General features: G+C 41.7%; 1 protein-coding gene across 2 annotated transcripts in view; it reads right to left on the reverse strand.

The window, feature by feature from the left end:
- Positions 1-27,313, reverse strand: part of FLT3 (fms related receptor tyrosine kinase 3) — a 126,124-nt gene that overhangs the window by 43,677 nt on the left and 55,134 nt on the right. For both annotated transcript variants that reach the window (XM_047876134.1, XM_047876125.1), the window contains exons 2-4: positions 11,391-11,512; positions 4,577-4,779; positions 1,729-1,844 (exon numbers count right to left, since the gene is read on the reverse strand). In XM_047876134.1, the coding sequence (XP_047732090.1) occupies positions 1,729-1,844; positions 4,577-4,779; positions 11,391-11,498 (427 nt within the window). In that variant the 5' untranslated portion in view covers positions 11,499-11,512. The remainder of the gene's footprint in view (positions 1-1,728; positions 1,845-4,576; positions 4,780-11,390; positions 11,513-27,313) is intronic.

The following is a 27,313-nucleotide window of genomic DNA, read 5'->3' on the forward strand; positions in this document are numbered from 1 at the left end:
ATGCTGAAAGCACATTACAATGAACTTGGGTAGCTGCTGTCCTATTTTTACACTGTAAATAATAGATGAAAAGAAGGTACCCTAGGGGCTCCTGGGTGGCTAAGCAGGTTGACTCTGGCTCTTGATTTTGGCTCAAGTCACAATCCCAGGGTCATGGGATGGAGCCCAGGGGCTCACTGAGTGTGGAGCCTGCTTGGGATTCTCTCTCTCTCTCTCTCTCTCTCTCTCTCTCACTCTCTCTCTCTCGGGGTGCTGGGGTGGCTCAGTCAGTTAAGCATCCGACTTCGGCTCAGGTCATGATCTCACAGCTTGTGAGTTCGAGCCCCACGTCGGGCTCTGTGCGGACGGCTCGGAGCCTGGAGCCTGCTTCGGATTCTGTGTCTCCCTCTCCCTCTGCCCCTATCCTGCTTGTGCTCTCTGTCTCTCATAAATGAATAAATGTTTAAAAAAGATTTTTTTCTTTGCAATCACTAGGCCCATGTGTAATTGGGAGAAACAAGAAGCCAGAAAGCCATGCAGGTGGTGATTGCCAACCACACAGTCGCCTCCGTAAGAACATTTGGATTGTTCCCGGCGGTTTGTGTAGTGATCTAGCATTTGTATAAATAAAGTAGCCACTAACTTCATGTGGTTATTCAAGTGCCGTTAAGACCTTGGTCCCCAGTCACACTGGCCACATTTCAAGTGTTCAACAGCCCCACATGGCCAGTGACTACGTTGTTAGAGCAGACACAGACCTTTCCAACATCTCAGGGAGCTCTCTTGGATGCTGCTAAGATCCTACAATCCTGTGACGTGTGCATTTTCTTTTTTTTTTTTTTTTTTTGAGGTGTGCATTTTTATCTCCGTTTTACAGATAAGAAATTTGAGGTTCAGAGAGATTAAGTGACCCACCAAAGGTGGCAGTGACAGACCCAGAATAAGAACCCAGGACTTCTGACTCCAAGGTCAAGGTTGAAATGTTTCCCGTTTCTTCCCTGTCAGTCATTGATCACTGAAAAAAATCGGTGGGGGGAAAGCCAAATAGAGAGTGTCCTGGGTTTTTTTTTTTTTTTTTTAATTTTTATTTATTTTTGAGACAGAGGGAGACAGAGCATGAACGGGGGAGGGTCAGAGAGAGAGAGGGAGACCCAGAATCTGAAGCAGGCTCCAGGCTCTGAGCTGTCCGCACAGAGCCTGACGCGGGGCTCGAACCCACGGACCGCGAGATCATGAGCTGAGCCGAAGTCGGGCGCTCAACCGACTGAGCCACGCAGGTGCCCCATAGTGTCCTGGGTTTTTTTTTTCAAGGTTTTTTTTTTTTTTTTTTTTAATTTATTTTTGGGACAGAGAGAGACAGAGCATGAACGGGGGAGGGGCAGAGAGAGAGGGAGACACAGAATCGGAAACAGGCTCCAGGCTCCGAGCCATCAGCCCAGAGCCCGACGCGGGGCTCGAACCCACGGACCGCGAGATCGTGACCCGGCTGAAGTCGGACGCTCAACCGACTGAGCCACGCAGGTGCCCCATAGTGTCCTGGGTTTTGAAGAGTGCTCATTCTGATAGCACGCGGACGGGTCTGTCAGAGGGTCTCAACGGGTTATGTGGATGGTCGGAGTGGGTGCAGTCATTTCAGCTACATATCGAGGGAAACCTGAATGCTGTGTCCCGAGCAGCTGGCAAAAAGCTCGTGGGCTCTACACCATCCCTTCGGAATGTCGTGAATACCGAGTAGCAACGGGCACTTACTTCTTATACTCACTGTAAACAATATTGTATAATTGGTAGCTTCACTCTGAATGAAAAGTAGGTATTCTCCAGCTTGGGTTTCTGTCATTTTCAAAATGACCATGGAAACAACCCCTCTGAAAACACACACACACACACACACACAAGAAAGAGAACTAGTTATTTTGGAAAACGTGTGAAACTAAAATGTAACATTTCATACTGAGTCAGAAGGCGGCCTGGTGGCTCTCACATTCCATCTCCGACGGTGGCACAGGGGGCAGGCTACTCGGAGAACACAGCTTCTCACGCAGCCTGAGCCTTGTGAGTTTGACTTTGACTTTGGTTCAGTCCCTCCCTTCAGAGTGAGTGACCTCCATTCTAGCGCCTTCACTTCAGGCTTCTCCAGCCTCTTGGAGGGAAAACTCCCGTCCCAAAATGCACAGGCTTGGGGGGGGACACTCCCATCAGCAATAACGGGCTATTCCCTTCAATGGCAAGCCACCCTCCACAGTTAGATTGCCCAGTCACCTGGCCGCCAGTCTCAGTTCCCCATTTGCAGGCCCAGATTACCGTACAGGCAAGACGCACAGAGATAAGAAACAATGTTTTGCATGTGTCTTGCTCTAGATGATCAAGTTCAAGTGAAATCTAAGACAAGGCGTTATCCTATGGGAAGGAGGAAATCACAGATACGTAAGGATACAGAGGTCTCAGCGTTTGTGCTTTTTAACTTTTTGGATCCTTGGTAAAGATCAGTTTGGCTGGGGAGCCTTCTCTTCAAGGAAACAACTTCCGATGTGTTGTTTGGTAATACCCATTCTCATTAAAGCTTAAAATATCCTCTAGTAGTTTGTTGAGTAATGCTGGGTTTAAATTCGCACTTTCTGACCTTTCGACCTGTACTACTCAACGCTGGTCTCCCTCCAACTGTGTTAGCTGCAGCTGGGAGTTGACAGATATGCAGACTCTCAAGGCCTACTGAATCAGAATCTGCATTTTAACAAGCTCCCCAGGAAATCCAAATGCACATGATATCAGAGACGCCCTTCCCCAGAGCTCCAAGCCGCAAGGCTCAAGAATACGTGTGCTTGCGTTCATAAGGACAGTAAATTCGTAGGATCCACGTTTGGTTGGAGTCTGCAGGTATTTTGGCACTGTTTTCCTTCTCTGAACCATTCAGTCTCCTGGTGTCATTTGTGAGCTCTTGTCCGTAACCCACAAAACTGTAAGAAAGTTATCAAAGCCTAGGTGTTCACGCTTTCTGGCCCTGAGTCCAGAGACACGCTTCTGTAATTCTGTACCACGGAAAAGCTGTTAAATAGTTCTGGTACTAAGTTAGTTAATCCACATCAGACCCATGACCTTGGCTAACAAATGGGACCGTCTGTCCTAAAATCGAAAAAGGCAACCTCTCATGAGCTGAAAACAAAAACACAACAAACAAAACCCTACATTTTTACTTTGCGTTTTGGTCTCAATCCAGTGAGAACTGTTGTGGCATAACATTTTAAGGTTACCAGAACATTTCTTGAAGCCAAAATTCTGCCTTAAAAGAGGGCTTTGGTTTAACCGCAAGATACAAGTAACCAAAAAACAGAAGTGAGTAATACGGCCTCAAAAGAGGAAAGGAAAATGAATGTGCTCCAAGACTTAGAACCAAACTTCAGAATTATAGCTACCGTCCTGAAAATTACTTATGAGTTTGTTTGACCTTAAAGGAACAAATGCAAAACAAGTTGGTACGAATCGGTCACAGATACATCCCCCCATACGTCAGGCAGGCAGGTTACCCCCTGGGGACCATGTAGGTACCACTTCCTGCACTGTTGCTGGAAACACAGTGCCTCCTCTACACCATGGGACCCCAGAACACCCCCAAGAACTAGAGGAAAGCAGCTTTAGAATTATTAAGTGGGCATTTAAATGGCTTGTGCCGCTTTCTTCCTGCCCCTGTCTGGGATCATCCACGGGGGCTGGGACAGCAGAGGGCAGCAATCGGCAGAGTTAGATACAAACTTGGCCATTACATCACAATTCTTGGCTGAGGTGTCTTTTTCTAGATCATGAGACCAATATTCCTCGCACACGGATCCATTTCTTACTAAGACACTTTGTGACTGTCGCCCATCGTTACAATTCTGCTCATCAGACTATGAAACAAAACAGATTAAAACCAAATGTTCTTTCCCCGAGCATTCCCCAAAAAGCAGCTTCTGACTACTTTAAGGAGAGCGAAAAGTTTCTAACATTTTACCTCTCAGACAAGATCCGATTAAAAAACTAAGACATCCTAAAAATCCCAAATAGTCTTCCCCTATTTGTTGTACGTGTTTCCAGCCATTCACTGCCTTCTTAAGCCCTAACTATATCTGTGTATCTATATGTCATTTTTTAAGTTAACCGGCTTTTTTTTTTTTTTAGAGTAAATCTAGATTTACAGAAAAATTGAGCGGAGAGTACAGAGAGATCCCACTTATGTCCTTCCCACGCAGTTTTCACTATTATTAACATCTTGCATAGGTGTGGTATATTTGTTACAACTGGTGACCCAACACGGGTACTCACTCACTCAAGGTCATAGTTAACATTAGAACTCACTTTCTGTGTGGTACATCCTATAGGTCTGACAGCTATTTAATGCCAGGTATTCATGTCCTAACTGTATTTTTAGTTCAGCATTTCTCTGGAGATAAAGAGTTATAATGGATATGGATAGAAATTTGAAAAGAAACACTGTACGAACCACATTCTGCGGCCAGGATGTTTTCCTCCAAAAATCCTTGTGGGGCCACATTCCCCAACCCGCCCTCTCTCCGCCCCCTCCCTCTCCCCCTCCCCCTCCCCCCCCCCCCCCCAGCCCAGTTACCTGTTTTGTAAATCAAAGTGTGGCTGGCAATTCAGCGAGCTGTGCTTAAAGACCCAGAGACAGGAAATGTTCCCTGGGGTGTTGACCAGGACTTGCAGTGTGATGGATGCAGATATGTCCACTTCCACAGTGGCCGCTCCATAAACCACCTCTGTGCTCTCGGGTTTCAAGGCACACCCAAGGTCTTCCGCGGGTTCTGATGCCTGAGTGGAAACAATGTGAATTGACTACAAGGGCACGTTTGATGCATCCTCTTCTTGGCTGGAACCTTTCTTTTTTCTTTAATGTTTTTATTTCTTTTTGAGAAAGAGAGAGAGAAAGACAGAGCACGAGCGGGGGTGGGGGGCAGAGTGAGAGAGAGAGAGAGGGAGACACAGACTCCGAAGCAGGCTCCAGGCTCGGAGCTGTCAGCACGGAGCCCGAGGCGGGGCCTGAACTCAGGGACTGCGAGATCAGGACCTGAGCTGAAGTCTGAGGCTTAAGCGACTGAGCCACCCGGGCGCCCCTGACTGGGACCTTTATCAAGGAGGTCGACACCGGAGAACATGTCACTGACCGAAAATCCTATTATTCACAATTCTCTATAGAAAAGATAGGTAACTTTAGGCTGCATTTCTCATATATTTGACACAGTTGGGAGTTGAATTGTGTCCCCCTAAAATTCATATGTTGAATCTTAAGCCCCACTGCTTCAGAATGTGACCTTATCCAAAATAAGGCCTTTCCACAGGTGATCGAGTTAAAACGAGGCCATTTGGATGGGCTCTAATCCAGTGTGCCTGGCGTGCTGACAGGAAGGGGCAATTTAAAGGAAACACGCACCCGGAAGCACGCCATGTGAAAGCGACAGATAGTGGGGCACGTGGGGGGCTCAGTAGGTAGCGTCCCACTCTTGATTCTGGCTCGGGGCATGATCTCACAGTTCATGAGTTCGAGCCCTGTGTTCGGAGCCTGCTTGGGATTCTCTCTCTCCCTTTCTGTGCCCCTCCCCTGCTCTCTCTCTCTCTCAAATCAATAAACTTAAAAAAAAGAAAAGAAAAGAAAATGAAGATAGAGCTCTATGGGCCAGGGAGAAAGGCCTGGAACAGAGCCTTCAGAAGGGACCAACCCTGAGGACGTCTCAATTTCACACTTCTAGGCCGCTCTAGCAAACTAATATACAAACAATAGTCACAAAATTCGTAATAGGCGGGTAACTGTGTTTGTGATTATTGGTATGTCGATAAGAATCTACATGGCAATGGCAAATTGGTACCTGTGTTAGAAGGAACTTAAAAACTTCAAAATATTTTCTGGGCCGATTCCCACCCCTCCACCCCCCACCTTGGCTCACTGCCACCACCATACTTCTTGGCAGCTTTAAGTAACTGAGGTTATGTTGAGAGGAAGGTGTGATAGCAACTTCTGTCTCGGGACCCTTCACCTGTCACTCTCCTAACACCCAGCACAGCACGCCCACGCACACATGTGCATGCAGACACACACACACACACACACACACACACACACACACACACACAAAAGCTTCTTCAGGTCTTCTGCTACTGATCACAAGCCATACTTCTGGCTTTCTGTATTCATTTATTCAGCAAGTAACGGGTAAGTTCATGTACTCAGTATCTGATAAGTGCTAGACCATCTACTGGGCACTATGGGACTAGGAAGAAAAGACATTGATCTTGTCCTTAAAGGGTTTCAAGTCTAGTAGGAAGGAATAACTAAAACACCAGGTGAAATATAATGTGCCCCATGAAAAGACACCAACTACTTTGATGGGGGCGCCTGGGTGGCTCAGTCGGATAAGCATCTGACTTCAGCTCAGGTCACGATCTCGCGGTTCGTGGGTTTGAGCCCCGCGTCGGGCTCTGTGCTGACAGCTCAGAGTCTGGAGCCTGCTTGGGATTCTATGCCTCCCTCTCTCCCGGTCCCTCCCCCCACTTGCACTCCATCTCTCTCTGCCTCTCAAAAAGAAATAAACATAAAAAAAAAAAAGGATACCTACTACTTTGAAAGGGAAATTTGAGGGGCACTTGGGTGGCTCAGTCAGTTGGGCATCCGACTTTGGCTCAGGTCATGATCTCCAGGTTCGTGGGTTTGAGCCCCGTGTCAGGCTCTATGCTGACAGTTCAGAGCCTGGAGCCTGCTTCAGATTCTGGGTCTCCCTCTCTCTCTGCCCCTCCCCTGCTCGCACTCTGTTCTCTCTCTCTCAAAAATAAACATTAACAAAAAATCTTAAAAAAAAAAAAAAGAAAGAAAGGTAAATTTGAGTGCTCTGGAACTTTGGAGAAGAGACAGGTAACTTCCAAGCTGGGATGGGGGTGGTGGGGATGCTTCACTGAAATCCAGAAATTGAGCTGGGTCTTTTTTTTTTTTTAATATTTTTTTTATTTTTTGAGAGAGAGAGAGAGAGAGAGAGAGAGAGAGAGAAAGAGAGAGAGAGTGCGTGCAGGGGAGGGGCAGGGAAAGAGAGGGAGACACAGAATCCAAAGCAGGCTCCATGGCCCGGAGCTTGACGTGGGGCTCAAACTCACAAACAATGAGATCATGGCCTGAGCGGTAGTCAGACGTTTAACTGACTAAGCCACCCAGGCCCCCCTTAAAAAAAATTTTTTTAATGTTTTATTTATTTTCGAGCTGGGTCTTAAAAGACAGGCACAGAATAAAGTAAAAACAAAACAAAACAAAATTTAAAAAACCTGACGTGCTGGAAGAAAATATTCACAACACAGACTACAAATAAATTCCCCTAATTTATAAAGAATTTTTTTGACAATGAGGGATGCAGGACCAAAACACAAAAGAAAAATGGGAGAAAGAACTGAATAGACAGTTCACCAAAGACAGATATAAAGACTTGCCCTTGAACATATGAAAAAAATGTTCAAACTCAATTATAATTAGAAAATATAAATTAAAACAACACTGAGGGGCGCCTGGGTGGTTCAATTGGTTAAGCGTCCGACTCTTGGTTTCAGCTCAGCTCATGATCTCACGGTTCTTAAGTTCGAGCCCCATGTCAGGCTCCGTGCTGCCAGTACAGGGTCTGCTCGGGATTCTTTCTCTCTCGCTCTCTCTCTGCCCCTCCCCTGCTCACATTCTCTCTCTGAAAATAAATAAATAAACTTAACAACAACAACAACAACACTGAGATACTACTTATCTGTCAATCTGCCAAAAATTTTGAAGTATGACCACACGTTTTGTTGGTGAGGTTGGGAGGAAGCAGCTATTCTATACATTTCTGGAGGAATGCACGCTGGTACAACCCTTCTGGGGAGCATCTGGCAATAGCTAATACAACTCCGTGTGCTTGGGACACCTCGGTGGCTCAGTCGGTAAAGTGTCCTACTCTTGATTTCAGCTCAGGTCATGATCTCGTGGTTCATGAGTTCAAGTCCCATATCAGGCTCTGCACTGACAGTGTGGAGCCTGCTTGGGATTCTCTGTCTCTTATCCCTGTGCCCTGCACTCCCTCGTGCCCCCTCTCTCTCTTCCTCTCTCTCAAAGATAAATAAATAAACTTAAAGAAAAGAAAAATATTATGTTGGATACTATAAAGTTAAAGACAAAAAGAATTGTACACAAAGGCTGTATTCTAGTTAGTAATTCTGTGTCTCACTGGGGCGTGGGTTAGCAATTCTGAAATCAGGTTACCTATATACTAGGTTTACATAAGTCATTTATTATAGATAATTAGAACCAGGTTTCTTACTATCGAAGAACGAAGTACAAAATTGGAAAGAAGAAAAGGCTGAATAAACCCTTTGCTGAATTGAAAGCTGAATTGAAAGCAGAGCTATCAGCATGATTTCTGGTGGTATATACATAGATAGGTAAATAGATCGATGCAGAGATGATAGATAAATAGAGTGTGTGTGGGGGGGAGGAGTAGTGTAAGTACATACATTGCCTAGAGGCAATGACGTCCCAATAGCAATGAGCACACCCGACTCTCAGACCTTGGTTTCTAAACACCATCCTCCAGTGTTTTGGAGAGCTTTTTAGAGAAATGGCTAATTCCAGGGCTGAACTGTCCTGCAGCCCTGGAAAGTAAGGAAGTGCTTGAGAAAACAAGGGAATGTGTTGAAATGACACAGAAGTCTATATGAAGTGGCTCCCAATGGCCTAAGTGGGACAAATCTGAATACCATAATAAAAGTGACAGTCTCAGGTCATAACTCATAGAATCAAATAAATATCTCTGAGTCCATATTGATATGAATAAATTGAATAGAAAGAAGAGATATAGCTCTTCTTCACAGAATTTCACTGTGTAAATGTAGAGGGAATGGGGGGAAAAGAAAATCACCCTTAGGCAAACATCACAGTAAAACTGTTGTGGCAAGATCCCCAACGGGTGCTAAAATCAGTAGGTGAAAATTGGAGGAGAAACCGGATATTTGCATCTTCCCCCAGATACTTGTAAATTACAAAGAAAACAAACAGTAACTCTGCAGTGGAGAAACCCAGCACCCACACCACATTCATCTTCAAACAGAAATGATAAATGATGACTTTAAACAATTAAATGGGTTGTGGGAACAGTAAAATCATCTTACTTTGGTTCTAGGATATATTGGTAACACAGCTAAGGATGTAGCTGCCTATTTATTCGAGTTACATTGGCACGTTTTGTCTACTAGAGTGCTTGGTTATTCAGAACGCACCCGAACTACAAGATTCCCAGAAAGATGTCTCATCTGGGGCACCTGGGTGGCACGGTCGGTTAAGCCCCTGACTTCGGCTCAGGTCATGATCTCATGGCTTGTGAGTTCGAGGCCTGCATCGGGCTCTGTGCTGATGGCTCGGAGCCTGGAGCCTGCTGCGGATTCTGCGTCTCCCTCTCTCTCTGCCCCTCCCCTGCTCACGCTCTGTCACTCTCTCTCTCTCTCAAAAATAAATAAACTTTAAAAGAAAGAAACAAAGAAAGAAAGATGTCTCATCTGAGCAGTGTGAACTGTGGATGAAATCTAAACCATTATTTTCAAGAACGCTGCTACCCTAATAATCCACTTCACGTTAAAGTAGGAAAATACCCAAAAAGAGCAGCTTCAGCTTCAAGGAGGTAAAAGCTGTGCAGACATCTTTGCAGCATCTAGGATTTGCAGGATTGTCTGTGAAATGCTGTTTGAGAGCTATGAGGTCTTAATCCAATCCTGAATATTGCATAAGCATACAATTTATACTGCATGAAAAAAATAATGCAGGACTTAATACTAGGAACCAAGACCAATTATTAGCTTTTTTTGAAGACTGTATTTTATAAGAAAACACTGAAACGTAAGCAGCTATTTTCTTAAGTTGAAAAGACAATAAAAGTTTAAAACATCATGGCAAGATATTAACATTTTTTTGTCCACACGGAAATCCTGTGTATGCAAAGTGTCATTATTAATAAGCAATATGTTATGATGCCAATTTCTGTTAAAAATCGGACATAAAAAATCAGGTTTTAAATCAGAAGTTTTATTTATTTATTTATTTATTTATTTATTTATTTATTTATTTATTTTTAATGTTTGTTTATTTTTGAGACAGAGACAGAGCATGAACGGGGGGGGGGGGGGGGAGGTCAGAGAGAGAGGGAGACACAGAATCTGAAGCAGGCTCCAGGCTCTGAGCTATCAGCCCAGAGCCTGACGCCGGGCTCGAACTCACAAGCCATGAGATCGGGACCTGAGCCGAAGTCAGACGCTTAACCGACTGAGCCACCCAGGTGCCCCCAGAAGTTTTATATTCTTATAAAATTCACACTATTTTTAAAATTTGAGAATATTTTTGCTATGTCTGATTTTAGGGGGGTGGGGAGTGAAGTTCAGGGCGTCGTGTTATGTGTTTAGGTATTACACCCACGTAAAAGAAAGCAGTGACTACCCATCAGCATGAATCCTTCACTGCAAATGTTCACGGAATCGGCTAAGGTATGCTCCCTTTTTGCCGTATGTTTCTAATATTTTGAAATACTTTCAGTCCTCTGTTATTTAAGCTTCCTTCCTCTGAGTAAATACCTAAGCTGTTATACGAACTGCTTGGAGAAGGGTGATGAAGAACAAAGGTGGAACCCGACGGAGCCAGAGTCGGATAATAGAGCAATCTCATGTCAGCTTAATGGGAAGTCACTGAAGGGTCCAAGCCAGGCAGTGAAGGATGTAGCTGTGCCTCAGAAAGAACAGTCTGGCAGCCCTGTCTGAGATGAACTCTAGAAGGAAGAAGTCCCTTACGATATCATTGGGATTATGGGGGAGATACTGAGGGCTTGAATTCTGGAAGTAGCTGTGGGACCAGAGAATAGGAGATTAAGTGAGAGCTAGCAAAGCAAGGAAATTGACAAGACTTGGTAACTGACCGAATGTGAAGGTAAGGGAGAGGAAGCAGCCCAAAACGATGCTGACCTTTCAAGCCTGGAACTACACAGGGCCAGAAACAGAAATCAGTTAATACAAGCATAGGAGCAGGTTTGGGGAAGTAGAGATAAAATAAAATAGATAGGTAGATTTTAATGAGCAAATGGAAAACCCATTTTAACCATAACCAGGAGGCAGTTGGAAATTAGGGGCTCAGGTTTGAGGGAGAAGCTTGGGTTCTCTTCAAGGAGAAAGGGTAATTTCTGTTACTTATTCATGCTCAGCATTGGTGTCTTTCCTGAATTCAAACCCGAGAGAACATGATCTGGATGGAATGGAGTGCATATGAGTACATAATATACTTCCAAACACAGAAAGAAAAATCCATATGGCCATGGTAGGCCTCAACAGCTTACAAAGTATGGTCTCTAGAGAAAATAGCTAAAGTTAGAATTTTAACATTACTTTACCATGGGATACGATGATGATATCCCCAGTGATGAATCATTGTTCTTATGATTGATTAAAACACACTTGATCACAGGCAGATCTTGATTTGTAATAGTCTCAAATATCATTGCTGAAAAAACAACTGTAAAACAAAATAAAGACAAGGATGTTGATAACACGCACACCTTGAAAAGAAAGTATGTATTCATTGTACAACAAAACAACAAAACAAAATTAATCTGGCAAAGGTGGCCAACGGGAAAGTACATATGAAATACAACTTCATCAAAATCAAGTCTCACTATGAATCAGGGGCAGGGGTACTTGGAGCAGCGCTGTCTTCTAGAAGGTTCTGCAATGATAGAAATAGTCTTTGTGCCGTCCAATGTGATATTGACCATGTGAAATAAGCATAGTGGCTGCTAAGAATTTGAAGTAAGGGTAGTGCCCCGAGGAACTGATTATTTGCATGCAAGCAATTTCTTCTTCTTTACGGATGCTTGTGAAATGTTTCCTTTGTGCCCTAAGTTTTAGAATTATGTGCCTTACGGACAGTCTATTTTCATCCGTCGTGCAAGATGCTCAGGGGGCCTTTTCAATCCAGAAACTCATATTCTTCTCTTAGGAAAAGTTTCTTGAATTATTTCTTTGATTCTTTCTCTCTCCTTCACTTTCTGTTCTCCTATCATTTGGATGTTTTCCCCCAAATGATTGACGATCCTGGACAATGTGCTCATATATAAGAATGAAGTCTGACTTGCTGTCCCATCCTCTCTGTATGGTTATTTTTAGGTTTTCTCCTGGGCTAATCAGATTCCCCAGGGGAAACTCCTCTCTCGAGTGGGCAGCCCAAGTTCTGGGAGCCTGCTGTTAGCAATTTATACTCGTGTGGGGGTCCTGCAGTGGAAATCGGGTTGCTTTTCAGCTTTCTCATCCTCTGTCTTATGATTCAGCTTTCTTCATGCGTTTTAAAGCTTTCTAAATTTTATTTTCTGCCTCTCCAGAAAATAAGTTTATGTCTTTAAAAAAAAGCAAAACTGTTGGGGAAGGTGGGTGATGGGCATGGAGGAGGGCACCTGTTGGGATGAGCACTGGGTGTTGCCTGGAAACCAATTTGACAATAAATATTGTATTTAAAAAAACCAAAATCGTCATTTGGGGGGCCTGGGTGGTTCAGTCGGTTAAACGTCCGACTCTTGATTTCGGCTCAGGTCACGATCACACAGTTCGTGGGATCGAGTGGTATGTTGGCCTCGGTAATGACAGTGCAGGTCCTGCTTGGGATCCTCGGTCTCCCTCTCTCTCCACCCCTCCCCTGCTCCCGAGTGCACACACTCTCTCTCTGTCTCGCTCTCTCTCTCAAAATAAATAAACTTAAAATAAGATAAGATAAAATAAAATGGTATTTCTTTAGTATCAATTTCTGGAAGTGGAATTAGTGGATTAAAGGATATAAACATACTTAAATGGTTCTTGGAATGCATCGCCATTTGGTTTTCCAAAGGTGCCATACCAATTTACATAGCTACCTGTAAGGTGTGAATTTAATAGTTTTACTACAATCACATTAGCATTTAGTCATTATGTACTTTTTAATTCCCTTAATATAGCTCCTAGTCTTTTTCCCCCCTTTTTATTTAAAAAAAAAAAAAAAAATCTCTAGGGGCGCCTGGGTGGCGCAGTCGGTTAAGCGTCCGACTTCAGCCAGGTCACGATCTCGCGGTCCGGGAGTTCGAGCCCCGCGTCGGGCTCTGGGCTGATGGCTCAGAGCCTGGAGCCTGTTTCCGATGCTGTGTCTCCCTCTCTCTCTGCCCCTCGCCCGTTCATGCTCTGTCTCTCTCTGTCCCCAAAATAAATAAACGTTGAAAAAAAAAACTAAAAAAAAAAAAAAAATCTCTAGACCCAACATGGGGCTCGAACTCAGGACCCCAAGATCAAGCGTTGCATGTTCTTCCATCTGAGCCAGTCAGGTGCCCCAACCCTAGTCTTTTAAAGGAAATCAAATGAGCACAGCTGCAAGGGATAGGGGAAAACAAAACAAAATTAGAGAATTCAAGAACTTTCCCTGCTCTATGCTATTCCCTAGTGGGTTTTGCCCCTCCCTACTCTTTTTTCAAATAGTTTTATTCAGTATAATTAATATACAGTAAGTTGAACATATTTAGAATGCATAATTTGGTAAGCTTTTTTTTTTAAACATTTTTTTTTTTCAACGTTTATTTATTTTTGGGACAGCGAGAGACAGAGCATGAATGGGGGAGGGGCAGAGAGAGAGGGAGACACAGAACCGGAAACAGGCTCCAGGCTCCGAGCCATCAGCCCAGAGCCCGACGCGGGGCTCGAACTCACGGACCGCGAGATCGTGACCTGGCTGAAGTCGGACGCTTAACCGACTGCGCCACCCAGGCGCCCCGGTAAGTTTTGACATAAATACATATCTATCCGTAAAACCATCGCCACAGTCAAGTTTCTGTGCCCCCAAAAGTTGCCACGTGCCTCTCTGTAATCCCTTCCTCCTACTCACCCCACAGCCACATACCAAGCAACCTCTGATCTCCTTTCTGTCACTATAGATTAGCTTGAATTTTCCAGGATTTCATATAAATGGAATCACATAGTAAGACATTTCTGGTTTTGTTTGGCTTCTATCAGTATGTATTATTTTTAGATTCGTCCCTATTGTAGCAGTATATTTGCTCATGCCTTTTAACTGATGGGTAGTAGTCTATTATATAGATATAACACAATATTTGAATTCATTTACCGGTTGACAGAATTTAAACTGTTTCCACTTTTAGCCTCTTACAAATAAAGCTGCTATGAATATTTGTATGAAAGTCTTGGTATGGACATATGCTTTTATTTTTCTTGACTAAATACCAAGGATTGGAGTGCCCAAGTCATATGGGAGGGAGGTGTCTACGTAACTTTCTCATGCCAAACTGCTCTCCAAAGAGGTTGTATCATTTTATATCCCTATTGTCATTGTATGGGGATTCCAGCTGTGGAATTCACATCCTCACCAACACTTGGTATGATGGGAATTTTTAATTTTAGCCATTGTACTAGGTATATGGTATCTCATTGTGGTTTCAACATTTATTTTCCTACTAATGATGTTCAGTATCCTTTCAGATGCTTATATGACATACTTTACGTTCTTTGGCAGTGTTTCTGTCCACATATTTTGTCCAATTCAAGCCTTTTAAAACTGGGTTGCTTATTTTCTTATTATTGTTTTGATAGTTTTTTCGTCCTGGTTTTATTATGTTACTGTCAACATGTAACATTGTATAAGGTTAAGGTATACAATTACATCCCCAGAATTTATTTTATAACTGGAGGTTTGTACCTTCTGACCACCTTCACCCATTTCTTCCACCCCCATGCCTCTCACAACCACCAATCTGATCTGTTTCTGTGAGTTTGATTTTTTAGATTCTACAGATTAGTGAGATCATGCAGTATTTATCTTACTCTCTCTGACTCATTTCACTTAGCATAATGCCCCCAAGGTCCATTCATGTTGTCAAAAATTTCTTTCTTTTTTTACAGTGGAATAATATTCATAAATAGATACTTATCTCAATAGCAACAGCAAAAGAGAGAGAGAGAGAGAGAGAGAGAGAGAGAGAGAGAGAGAGAGAGAGAGGAAAAAGAAATCTGGTTGGAAACTGTGCCTCCTTTTTCCAAGGAGGGCAACATCACTAATCATTAGGGAAATACAAACCAAAACCACAATGATGGGGCACCTGGGTGGCTCAGTTGGTTAAGCATCTGACTCTTGGATTCAGCTCTGGTCATTTTCTCACAGTTTCATGAGTTAGAGCCCCACGTCTGGTTTTGAGCTGGCAGTGAGGAGCCTGCTTGGGATTCTCTCTCTTTCTCCCTCTCTCTGTCCCTTCCCTGCTTACACTCTTTCTCTCACAAAATAAATAAACTTAAAAAATTAAAAAAAAACCCACAATGAAATGTCATCTAACACCTGTTAGAATAAACATCATTTAAAAGACAAGAGATGACAAGTGTTGGCGAGGATATGGACAAAAAAAGAACCCTTGTGGGGCACATGGGTGGCTCAGTCAGTTAAGCGTTCATCTTCGGTTCAGGTCATGATCTCGTGGTCCGTGGGTTTGAGCCCCACGTCGGGCTCTGTGCTGACAGCTCAGAGCCTGGAGCCTGCTTCAGATTCTGTGTGTGTGTGTCTCTCTGTCCCTCTCCCACTCATGCTCTCTCTCTCTCAGAAATAAGTAAACATTAGAAAAGAGAGAGAGAGAACCCTTGTACACTATTGGAGGGGATGTAAAGGGGCACAGCTACTATGGAAAACAGTATACATATAGATGTATATCCACCTACCTGCCTACCTACCTATCTCACATTTTCTTTAACCACTCATCCATCAGTGGAAACTGAAGTCGTTTCCAAGTCTTGGCTACTGTAAAAAGTGCTGTTGGGGGGGGGGGGTTGCAGATATCTATCTGAGATAGTGATTATCCTTCAGATACACACAAGAAGTAGAATTGGTGTGGATCAAAGGCTCTATTTTTAATTTTTTTGGTAACTTATATACTCTTCCAAAGTAGCTGTACACATTCCCTCTAATAGTGCACAAGGGTTCTCTTTTGTTCATATCCTTGCCAACACTTGTCATCTTTTGTCTCTTTAATGACGGCAATTCTAACAGGTGGTTAGAATTCTAACATTGTGGTTTTGATCTGCATTTCCCTAATGATTAGTGATGCTGTCCGCTTTGGGAAAAGGGTCTACTCATTTCTTCTGTGCATTTTCCAACCAGATTTCTTTTTCTTCTTTTTTCTTTCTTTCCTTCTTTCTTTCTTTCTCTTTCTTTCTCTCTCTCTCTCTTTCTTTCTTTCTTTTTTTCTTCCTTCCTTCCTTCCTTCTTCCTTTTCTTTCTTTCTTTCTTTCTTTCTTTCTTTCTTTCTTTCTTTCTTGTTGCTTCTGAGTTGTAGGAGTTATTTTTATATTTTAGATATTAATCCTTTATCAGATATATAACTTGCAAATGTTTTCTTCCATTCCACAGGTTACCTTTTCATATTTTTGATGGTTTCTGATGCTGTGCCAAAGCTTTTTAGTTTTGTGTAGTCCCATTCATTTATTCTTTCTCTTGTTACTTTTGCCTTTGGTGTCAAATCCAAAAAAATCTAATCTTGTTAAGACAGATGTCAAGGAGATTACCCCCTGTGTTTTCTTCTATGAGATTTATGGTTTTAGGTCTTACATTCAAGGCTTTAACCTACTTCGAGATTTTTGTGTATGGCGTAAGATAGTGGTGTAGTTTCATTATTTTGCATGTGGCTGTCCAGTTTTCCCAACTGTATACGTCATCTTTCCCCGACTGTATACACTTGGCCCCTTTGTTACAAATTAATTAACCACATGTGCATGAGTTTATTTCCGGGCTCTCGATTCTGTTTCATTGATCTGCATGTCTGTTTTTGTGCCAATACTGTACTGTTTTAAATACTATACAACTCAGTAACAGTGTTTGAAATCAGAAAGTGTGATGCTTTTCACTTTGTTCTTTCTCCATATTGCTTTGGTTATTTAGGGTCTTTTGTGGTTCATTACAAATTTTAGGATTGTTTTTCTATTTCTGTGAAAAATGCCATGGAATTTTGATAGAGATTGCATTGACTCTGTAGGTGGCTTTAAATAGTATGGACATTTGGACAATGTTAATTCTTCTAATCCACGGCCATGGAAATTCTTTCCATGTATTTGTCTTAATGTGTTTGATCAATGTCTTAGACTTTTCAGCGTACAGAGTTGTTAATTCCTCAGTTATATTTATTCGTAGGTGTTTTATTCTTTATGATGCAGCTGTAAATGCAATTACCTTTTCTTTTTTTTAATGTCTATTTATTTTGAGACAGAAAGAGCGCAAGCAGGGAAGGGGCAGAGAGAGAGAATCCCAAACAGGCTCCAAGCTGTCAGCACAGAACCTGTCACTGGGCTTGATCTCACAAACTGTGAGGTCACGACCTGAGTTAAAAATCCAGGGATGCTTAACCGTCTAAGCCCCCAATGAATGGATGTTGAATTTTTTAAAAAGCTTCTTCTGCATCTGTTGAGATGATCCTAGGGTTTTTGTTCTCCATTTTGTTAATGTGGCGTATCACATCGATTGATTTTCAGATGTTGACACACCCTGGCATCCCTGGGACAAATCCCTCTAGATATCGTGTATGGCCTTTTTGAGGTATTGTTGAATTTGGATTGCAAACATTTTGTTGAGAATTTTTGCATCTATTTTCATCAGGGATATTGACCTGTAGTTTTCATTTCTTGTAATGTCTTTGCCTGGTTTTGGTTTCAGGGTTATGCTGCCTCATAACATGACTTTGTAAGTGTTTCCCTCTCTTCTTTTTTTCTGGAAGAATTTTCTGGAAAGATTGGCATTCGTGCTTCCTTGAATGTTTGGTAGAATTCACAAATGAAGCCAACCGGTCCTGGATTTTCTTTGTTGGTAGATTTTTCATTACCGATTCAATCTCCTTATTAGCGATTCTGTTCAAATTTTCTGTTCATCTTCCCGGTTCAGTCTCTGGTAGGTTGTATGTTTTTAGAAGTTTATCCATTTCTTCTAGATTGTCCGATTTGTTTGCAAATAAGTGTCCATAATAGTCTCATGATCTTTTGTATTTCCGTGGAGTTTTTATGACCGCTAATTTGAACTCTTTATGGGTGAACCATTTAGCTCTGTTTCACTAAGGTTTGTTTCCGGGGTTTTCACTTCTTCTTTTGTTTGGAACACACTCCTTTTCATTTTCCTTGACTCTCTGTGTTGGTGTCCGTGCATTGGATAAAACAGCCATTTCTCCCAACCTTCACAGAATGGTCTCATGCAGGAGAGGAACCGTCTCAGAAAGTCCAGGCTTAGGTCTTTGTTGGCCCTCAAACCCTTGTGATTGTCCAAGTCGCTGGTTCCTAAGAGTGAGGGTTGGGCCAAGACCTTGTCAGTGTCGCAAAGGGGAGGACCTAAGTAAGATGAACAGTGACTGGAAGGGTGACTCAAAAGTAGTAGCATTTAAAGTCAGGGCTCCAAACCCGTGCACATTCCCCCTTCAGGGAGATACTAACAGAAGGAAAATGCAGAGACATGCTTGCTAGCCTCCCCAGTCTTGGGCAGGATCACAGTCAGTTCCTAGATATATGTTAAATTAGGAGCCTAACCCTCAGGCTGCAAACAGGTCTCTTTAAGGGAAAGACTGGGAGACATTTCTATCTGTGGCTTCTGCACCACACTCTGGGGGGATAACCACAGCGAGTCCTCCCAGGCCCAAAGAACTGCTTCTTTGTTTGCTACAATCTGTTTCTTTGTTTGGTATAGTCTCAAGGATGCAAGCCCCATTGTTTTTCAGAGCCACTGTTTTTCAGAGCCAGGAGTTCTGGGAGCCGGTCCCAAGGTGGAAGTCTTAAAAAATAGGAATGCTAGATGTTGGGTCAAACAAACCCTTTCATTACTCAGGGAGGAGCTGAGGGTGGTGAGTTCCCTCTCGTTTGTATATTGATTGCTATGTCAGGGATTGGGTTCTAGTGAGATTGACATGTGTCTCTGCCTTTTCCACCCATTTCAATGTGGGTTTTTTTCCTAATTTCCTCATTGTGTTGGAGCCACTTAGCTAGTTTCTGGATTTCTTTCAGAGAAAATGTTCCATGTGCAGCTGTCGATGTTGTGTGTCCATGGGAGAAAGTGAGTTCAGGAGCCTCCTACATGGCCATCTACAGGTTTTGAGAGTTCTTTTTAAAAATATATTCTGGATACAAGTCCTTTATCAAATATGTAATTGACAATTATTTTCTGCCAGTCTGTGGCTTGTCTTTTGAAGACGAAAATTCTTAATCTTGAAGATGTCCAATTTATCAATCTTCCTTTTATGGATCATGCTTTTGGTTTTGTATCTAAAAATTCTTTGTTCCATCTAAGGTTATAAAGGTTTTCTCCTAGTGTTAGAGTTTCAGGTTTTAAATGTACATTTTAGTTTTACATTTAGGTCTATGATCCATTTTGAGTACTTTAAAAAACATTTTTTTTTAAGTTTATTTATTTATTTATTGAGAGAGGGTGCGTGTGCAAAAGCGGGGAAGAGGCAGAGAGACAGGGAGAGAGAGAATCCCAAGCAGACTCTGCACTGTCAGTGTAGAGCCCTATGTGGGGCTCAAACTTGCAGACCAAGAGATCATGACCTGAGCTGAAACCAGGAGTTGGACACTCAACCAATTGAACCATCCAGGCACCCCATTCTGAGTAGACTTTTAAAAAAAATTTTTTTTTTCAACGTTTATTTATTTTTGGGACAGAGAGAGACAGAGCAGGAACGGGGGAGGGGCAGAGAGAGAGGGAGACACAGAATCGGAAACAGGCTCCAGGCTCCGAGCCATCAGCCCAGAGCCTGACGCGGGGCTCGAACTCGCGGACCGCGAGATCGTGACCTGGCTGAAGTCGGACGCTTAACCGACTGCACCACCCAGGCGCCCCCTGAGTAGACTTTTTATATGGTATGACTACGGGTCAAAGCTTTTCATATGATTATAGTTACATGTGAATATTCAATTGTTTCAGCACCGTTCACTGAAAGAGTATTGATTTCTCCACTGAATTACTTGTATACCTTCATCAAAAATAAATTGACTGCATATACTTTTCCATTGATCTATTTGTCTATCTGGATGCCAATTCCACATTGTCTCAATTATTGTTGCTTTATAATAAGTCTTGAAATCAAGATGATAAGTTTTACAACTTTGTTCTTTTCACAGTTGTTTTGGGTATTGTAGATCTCTCATTCTCATGTTAATTTCAGAACCAGCCTGTCAAAACCTGCAAAAAAGGTTTGTAGCGATATTGACGGAATTGTATTGAGTCACTGGCTCAACTGAGCAAGACTGACATTTTAACAATATGAGTCTTATAATACATCTATATGGTATATCTCTCTTTATTTAGGTCTCCTTTAATTTCTCTTAGCAATGTATAGTTTTTAGTATACAGATCTTGCCTTTCTTTATCCCTCTTTCATCTTTTTTAAGCTACCTTATATTTTTTCTCCCCTTTCTGATTGTTAGTTCTAGAAACACGATTTAACTTCTACACTGATCTTGTGTCCTACAAACCTGCATAACTTGTTTATTAGTTGTAATTACTTTTTTGTAAGTTCCAAAGGATTTTAGACACAGATGATCATGTTGTCTGCAAATAAAGACAGTTTTACTTCTTCTTTTCCAATTTGGATGCTTGTGATTTCTTTTTCTTGCCTTATTACGCTAGCTGAATCTCCAGTACAATGTTGAAGAGTAGGGAGAATGGACATCCTTGCCTTATTTCTGATCTTAGTACAAAATGTTCAGCCATTTGATATTAAGTATGACGTTTGCTAAAGGATTTTCATAGATACTCTTACTTAATTGGAGGAGGATCATGTCTATTCCTACTTTGCTGGGAAATTTTATTAGGAATGGATGTGGAATTTGGTCAAATGCATTTTTTGGTATCTATTGAGATGATCATATAGGTTTGTTTTTTGGTTTTGTTTTTTTAGTGATTTTTCTTCTTCATTGTGTGTATATGGTGAACTACATTGATTCATTTGCAAATGTTAACCAACCCTGCCTTCCTGAAATAAATACTAGTTGGATATGATGTATTATCTTCTTTATATATTGTTGAATTCCATTTGTTAAAGTACTGCTAAAAATTTTTGCATTTATATTATGGTAATTATCGGCCTGCAGGTTTATTTTTGTGTTTTTTTGCTACTAATATCCTCAGTTTGGGTACCATAGAAATGGCCTCATAGAATGAGGTGAGAAGCATTATCTTCTCTTATATTTTCTGGAAAAGTGTGCATAGAATTGGTATTATTTCCTCTTTAAACATTTGGTGGATTCCCCAGTAAAGCCATTCACTCCAGTAGTTTTCATCATGGGAATTAAAAAATATATATTTATTATTTATTTTTGAGGGAGAGAGATAGAGAGTGAGCAGAGGAGGGGCAGATAGAGAGGGAGACAGAACCCCAAGCAGGCTCTGTGTTGTCAGTGCAGAGCCTGATGCAGAGCTAGAACCCATGAACGATGAGATCATGACCTGAGCTGAACAAGAGTCAGATGCTTAACCAACTGAGCCATCCAGGTGCTTCCACTGTGGGAATATTTTTAACTACAAATTCAATTTCTTTTTTTTTAATATATATTTTTTTATGTTTTTACTTATTTTTGAGAGAGAGAGTGCAAGCAGGGGAGGGGCAGAGAGAGAGGGAGACACAGAATCCGAACCAGGCTCCAGGCTCTGAGCTGTCAGCACAGAGCCCGACGCGGGGCTCGAACTCACGAACCGTGGGATCATGACCTGAGTCAAAGTAGAACACTTAACCTACTGAGCCACCCAAGAGCCCCTACAAATTCAATTTCTTTAACAGACATAACATTATTTAGATTATCGATTTTCCTCGAATGAACTTTAGTAATATGTGTCTTTCAAGGTATTTTTTTCCATTAAATGGAAGTTGTCAATGTATAGGCATAAAGTCATTAGTAACATTTCCATATTATCCTTTTAATATCTATAGATTCTATAGTGATGTTGCCTCTCTTGTTCCTGAGACTGCAAATTTGTGTCTTCTCTCTTTTTTTCCTGATCAGTTTGGCTAGAAGTCTAGCAATATGACTGATCCTTTATTGCTCTTGGTTGCATTGATTTTCTCCTTTTCCCCCCTATTTAATTGATTTTTCACTTTGATATTTGTTTCCTTTCTTTTATTTACACGGGGTTTAATTTGTTACTTTCCTCCTCTAGCTTGTGCTTGAATTCAAGCCCACTGGTCTGAATTTGTAGCATTACAATTTAAGGATGCTAATCATTTAATAATTAATAATTTAATGCTACCAATTTCCTCTTAAGTACTGCTTTAGGAACATCCCTCAAATCCCAATATATTGCATTTCACTTTCCCTCAGTTCAATGTACATTCTCATTTGTTTTTTGGTTACTGCACCGACCCAAGGATTATTTAGAAATGTGTTCTTTGCTTTCCAAATATTTGAGGATTTTCCATGTGCCTTTCTGTTATTGATTTCTAATGTAATACCACTGTAGTCACAGGATAAACTTTATATGTCTTGAATCTTTTAAAATTTACTGAAGCTTGTCTGCTGGCCCAGAATATGATCTAGCTTGATAAGTGTATTGTATGCACTTGAAAAGAATGTACATTCAGCTGTTGTTGAGTGCAATGTTCTATAAATGTAAATTAGGTCAAGTTGGTTGATCAAGTCTTCTATAAATTACTGATTTCTTTTTTTTCCCCTATCAATTATCAGGGTATTGAACTCTCTGAATTGGTCCATTTCTCCTTGCAAGTTCAATCAGATTTTGATCCATGTATTTTCAAGCTCGGTTAAATGCATGAGTGTTTATGATTTTTGTCTTGTGATGACTTAAGCCTTATAGCATTATGACATAACTTTCTGCCTCTTGTAATATTTTTGCTCTGAAATATACTTTGTCTGTTATTTAGCTTCTCCAACTTTTGATTAGTTGTTGGCATGGAACTTTCTCCCCCCATCCTTTTACGTTTAACCTATTTGCGTCTTCATATCCAAGGCTGACTTTATTTATGCACCATATAAGTTGGGTCTTGCTTTTTGGTTTTGGTTTTTGTTTTTAACCAAGTCTGACAACCTCTGCCTTTTAATTTGATGTGTAAATCATTGAAATTTAATGAGATTATTAATAGGCTTAGGCTCATATTATTCTTTGTTTTCTATTTGTTCCATCTGTCCTTTTCTCCCCCCTTTCCTCTTTTTCTACCTCCTTTGGGAATAATTGAGTATATTTTATGATTCTACTTCATCTTATTTCTTCAGTGATTAGCTATAATGCTTTGTTTTGTTATTTAAGCAATTGCTTTAAGCTTTATAGTATGCATCTTTACCCTAAAGCAGTCTTTTAAGTGCTGTTATACCACATTATGTATAATATAAAGAGCTTACAGGGGTGCCTGGGTGGCTCAGTCAGTTAAGTGTCAATTTCAGGTCAGGTCACGATCTTGTGGTTCGTGAGTTCGAGCCCCGCTCTGAGCTGTCAGCACAGAGCCTGGAGCCTGCTTTGGCTTCTGTGCCTCCCTCTCTCTCTCTGCCCCTCCCCTACTTGTGCTCTGTCTCTGTCTCTCAAAAATAAATAAACTTTTGAAAAACTTTTACTATAAGGACTTTACAATAGTATATTTCAATTTCATCCCTCCCAGGTTTTGTGCTATCACTATCACACATTGCATTTCTATATAAGGTATAAACCCAACAAGTTACTGTTATTATTTTGCATTAAATAGTCAATCATCTTCCATAGGGGTTTAAACAATAAAAAAAAAATCTTATATTTACTCACTTCTGGAGGTCAAATATCCATGTCATGGGAAATAATGGGGAAAAGGAGGTCAGAAAAAGATAGCTGATAAAATAATGGAGGAAAAATTTCATTTCCAAACCTGATATAAATGTAAACCCACAGGTAAGAAGCCCAACAAAACCCAAACACATGACTCAGGAAGAAAACTACAACAATATATCATAAAGAGGAACTCTTAAAAGCATCAGAGAAAAAGGATACATTCTAATAGCAGACTTACATGTATCTATGACCAACCAAAGTTCTCACAGATGCTCTATTCATTTTATTTTGTCTTTTCTCTCTGTTCATTTTGGATTGTTTCTATTGCCGTCTTCAAGTTCACTAATCCTTTCTTCTGTAGTCAGTATGCTGTCAAACCCTTCCAGTGTAATCATAATTTTCATCTCTAGAAGTTCAATTTGTGTGATTTTTTTTTTTTTTTGTATTTACTATGTCCCTGCTTAGCTTGTCTAATCTTTCCTCTAGCTTCAGGACTATGTGGAATATAATATAACAACTATTTGAATGTTCTTGCCTACTAATTCTGTATTTGAGGTCACTTCTGGGTCTCTTCTCCATGACTGATTTTTCTCCTTATTATGGGTTGAATTTTTATTCTTTGTCTATTAACTTGTAACTGGTTGCTGGGCATTGTGAATTTCACCTGGTGTCAGATATTTCTGCATTTGGTTACATAGTTTTGAACATTTTTATGGGAGGCAGTTGAGTTCATTGTAAACATTTTATTCCTTTCAGGTCTTCCTTTAAGCTTGGTTAGGTGGGACCAGAGCAGTGTCTAGTCCAGGGCTAATTTTCTCCACTAGTGGACTTCATCAGAACGAATAACTTCTGCTCTCCAATAATACTCTCTTAGAAAAATGAAAAGAGAAGCCAAGGAGTGGGAAAAATATTTTCAAAAGAAACAACCTGATTTTTCAAAAATGGGCAAAAGATTTTAGGAAACACTTCACCAAACATAATACGGGATGACAGTTAAGCACACGGAAAGACGACCAACATCATCAGTCATTCGGGAAATGTAAATTAAAACCACCATGACATATGCTGTACCCCTATTAGAAGGGTTAAAAAACAAACACAAAAAACATACCAAGTGATGACAATGACCTTGAGAAACTGGCAGTTTCTCATAACGTTGAACGTTCACTGAGCAAACATTCCAGCAACACAATGACACTTCGGGGTGTGTACCCAAGAGAAATTAAAACCTGTGCTCCCAGCAAAACTTGCCTTCGAGTATTTATAGCAGCGTTATTGACAACTGCCAGAAACTAGAAGCAAACGAATGAACTTCAGCTGATTAATGGCTAAACAAACTGTGCCACGTCCAATAATGAAATACTACTCAGCAACAGAAAGGAAAAAAAAAAAAAGTACCGTTAAAAAGAAAACCGCAGGCCCAAACAGAGCTATTTACGCTAGGCCAAGTCACCAAACCGGGGCTTAATACCTCACCTAATTCCCGTTTCAACCTTTCCCAGAAGTGTAGTCTTAACCAGTTAGTCAGAAATGTCTTCCGGTCAGCTCCAATATGTTAATCTGTCACAGGGGCCATCCCCAAGCCCCAAAGAAAGATGAGGCAATCCACCTAATAAGACACCCTGTATATGTCCCTAAGGGAAAGTGACCTTGTCTGCAACAACCCTTTCTTTTCTTTTGCTGACTGCCCTATCTCATGTCTGTCTAGAAAACCCTTCTGTTTTGCACAGCTCCTGGAGCTCCCCTCTACCTGCTACATGGGGCGCTGCCCGATTCATGGAGCACTTAATAAGGCCAACTATATCTTCAAAGGTACTTCACTTACTTTTGTTTCCTGATTACTGATATCCGTAACAACATGGATAGATCTCATGTAATTACGAGGCGTGAAAGAAACAGACTCAAAAGTCTCCATGTTATAAAATTCCACTTACATGACCTTCTGGAAAAGGAAAAATGATAGGGGCAGAAAAGAAGTCACTGGTCACCAGGGGTTGGATGCTGGGTATTGGGGTTGATTAACTACAAAGAAGAGTAAGAGAAGCTCTGGGGTGGGGTGGGGGGTGGGGGGTGGAATGAAAATGTTCTATATTTTATTTTATTTTATTTTTCAACGTTTATTTATTTTTGGGACAGAGAGAGACAGAGCATGAACGGGGGAGGGGCAGAGAGAGAGGGAGACACAGCATCGGAAACAGGCTCCAGGCTCTGAGCCATCAGCCCAGAGCCCGACGCGGGGCTCGAACTCCCGGACCGCGAGATCGTGACCTGGCTGAAGTCGGATGCTGAACCGACTGCGCCACCCAGGCGCCCCCCCCATCTGTTGTGTTCTTGAAGCCGGTCCTCTTTTCATAACAAGACTATGATTTCAAACATCCATTTCTTCCCCCCTCACTCCCGGCACTGCCTTATCCTCAGCAACCACGAACGCGCCTTAGAGTCACTTGTCCCACCAACAAAGTTAAACTCTCCCTTGATTCCCTATTGCCCGACGCTTAACCGACTGCGCCACCCAGGCGCCCCGAAATGTTCTATATTTTAATAGTGGTGCTAGTTATATAATAATATGTGTTGGCTAAGTTCTGGGAACCGCACACCAAAAAGGGTAAAATTTGCAATAGGACAATTGTACCTTAATAGACCCCACTTTGAAAAAAGCCAAAGGAAGAATCGGCCGCCATGGAGATTAAAGTTCTTAATGAGAATCCATTCCAAAACCCTGGTAGCACTTCCCAGAGTCCAGTTCCTTTGTTTTTTTTTTTTAATGTTTATTTATTTATTTATTTTGGGGGGGGGGAGAGGGAGAGGGAGAGGGAGGGGCAGGGAGAGAATCCCCAACAGACTCCACACTGCCACCCCGATGTGGGGCTTGAACCCATTAACCAAGAGATCATGACCTGAGTCGAAATCAAGAGTCGGATGCGTATCCCCCTAGAGTCCAGTTCTAAACACAGTCTGAGGAATGAAGACAACTTTGGAATTGGAAAAGTGTTCCCAAAGCCGCAAGATTTGAAAATGCAGGGCTAGAGTGGAGGTGGGGATAAGTGGAGAAAAAAAAAAAAATTAGCACCAATCGAAAATAAAATTTTAGGTAAAAGTAGAATCTTCTCCACTGAAAGTGTGATGGATGTAGACATTATAAAACAAATCAGAGAATGCCGGGGCACCTCATTTTCAGGTTCCCCAAGGTGAGTCTCCTGGGGAGCAGAGAGCTGGCAAAGACTTTAAAGTTTGAGTTTCAAGCCCCTGTTCTAAGAGTCACCTACTTGGATTGCAGAAAGTCCTTCGACCTTTCTAGGCCCCATTTCCCCGCACCTAGTAAATGAGGGCGGTAGACAGGACTGGGGTGGTGTAATAAATCTATTTGACCAGTCTGGATTCCTGGCACAAACCTAAAACCCTTGGAATGTTCTGATAGGAGAGTCTTTTGTTATCCATGATGGGACTCTATTGAGCACACTAAAGTTGATGCTAATGATGCAACTTGGGTGGGGGGCCCTAGATGGCCTCAGGATGCGGCTGATCACC

Source organism: Prionailurus viverrinus, chromosome A1 (assembly GCF_022837055.1).
Source record: "Prionailurus viverrinus isolate Anna chromosome A1, UM_Priviv_1.0, whole genome shotgun sequence".
Taxonomy (NCBI): Eukaryota; Metazoa; Chordata; class Mammalia; order Carnivora; family Felidae; genus Prionailurus; species Prionailurus viverrinus.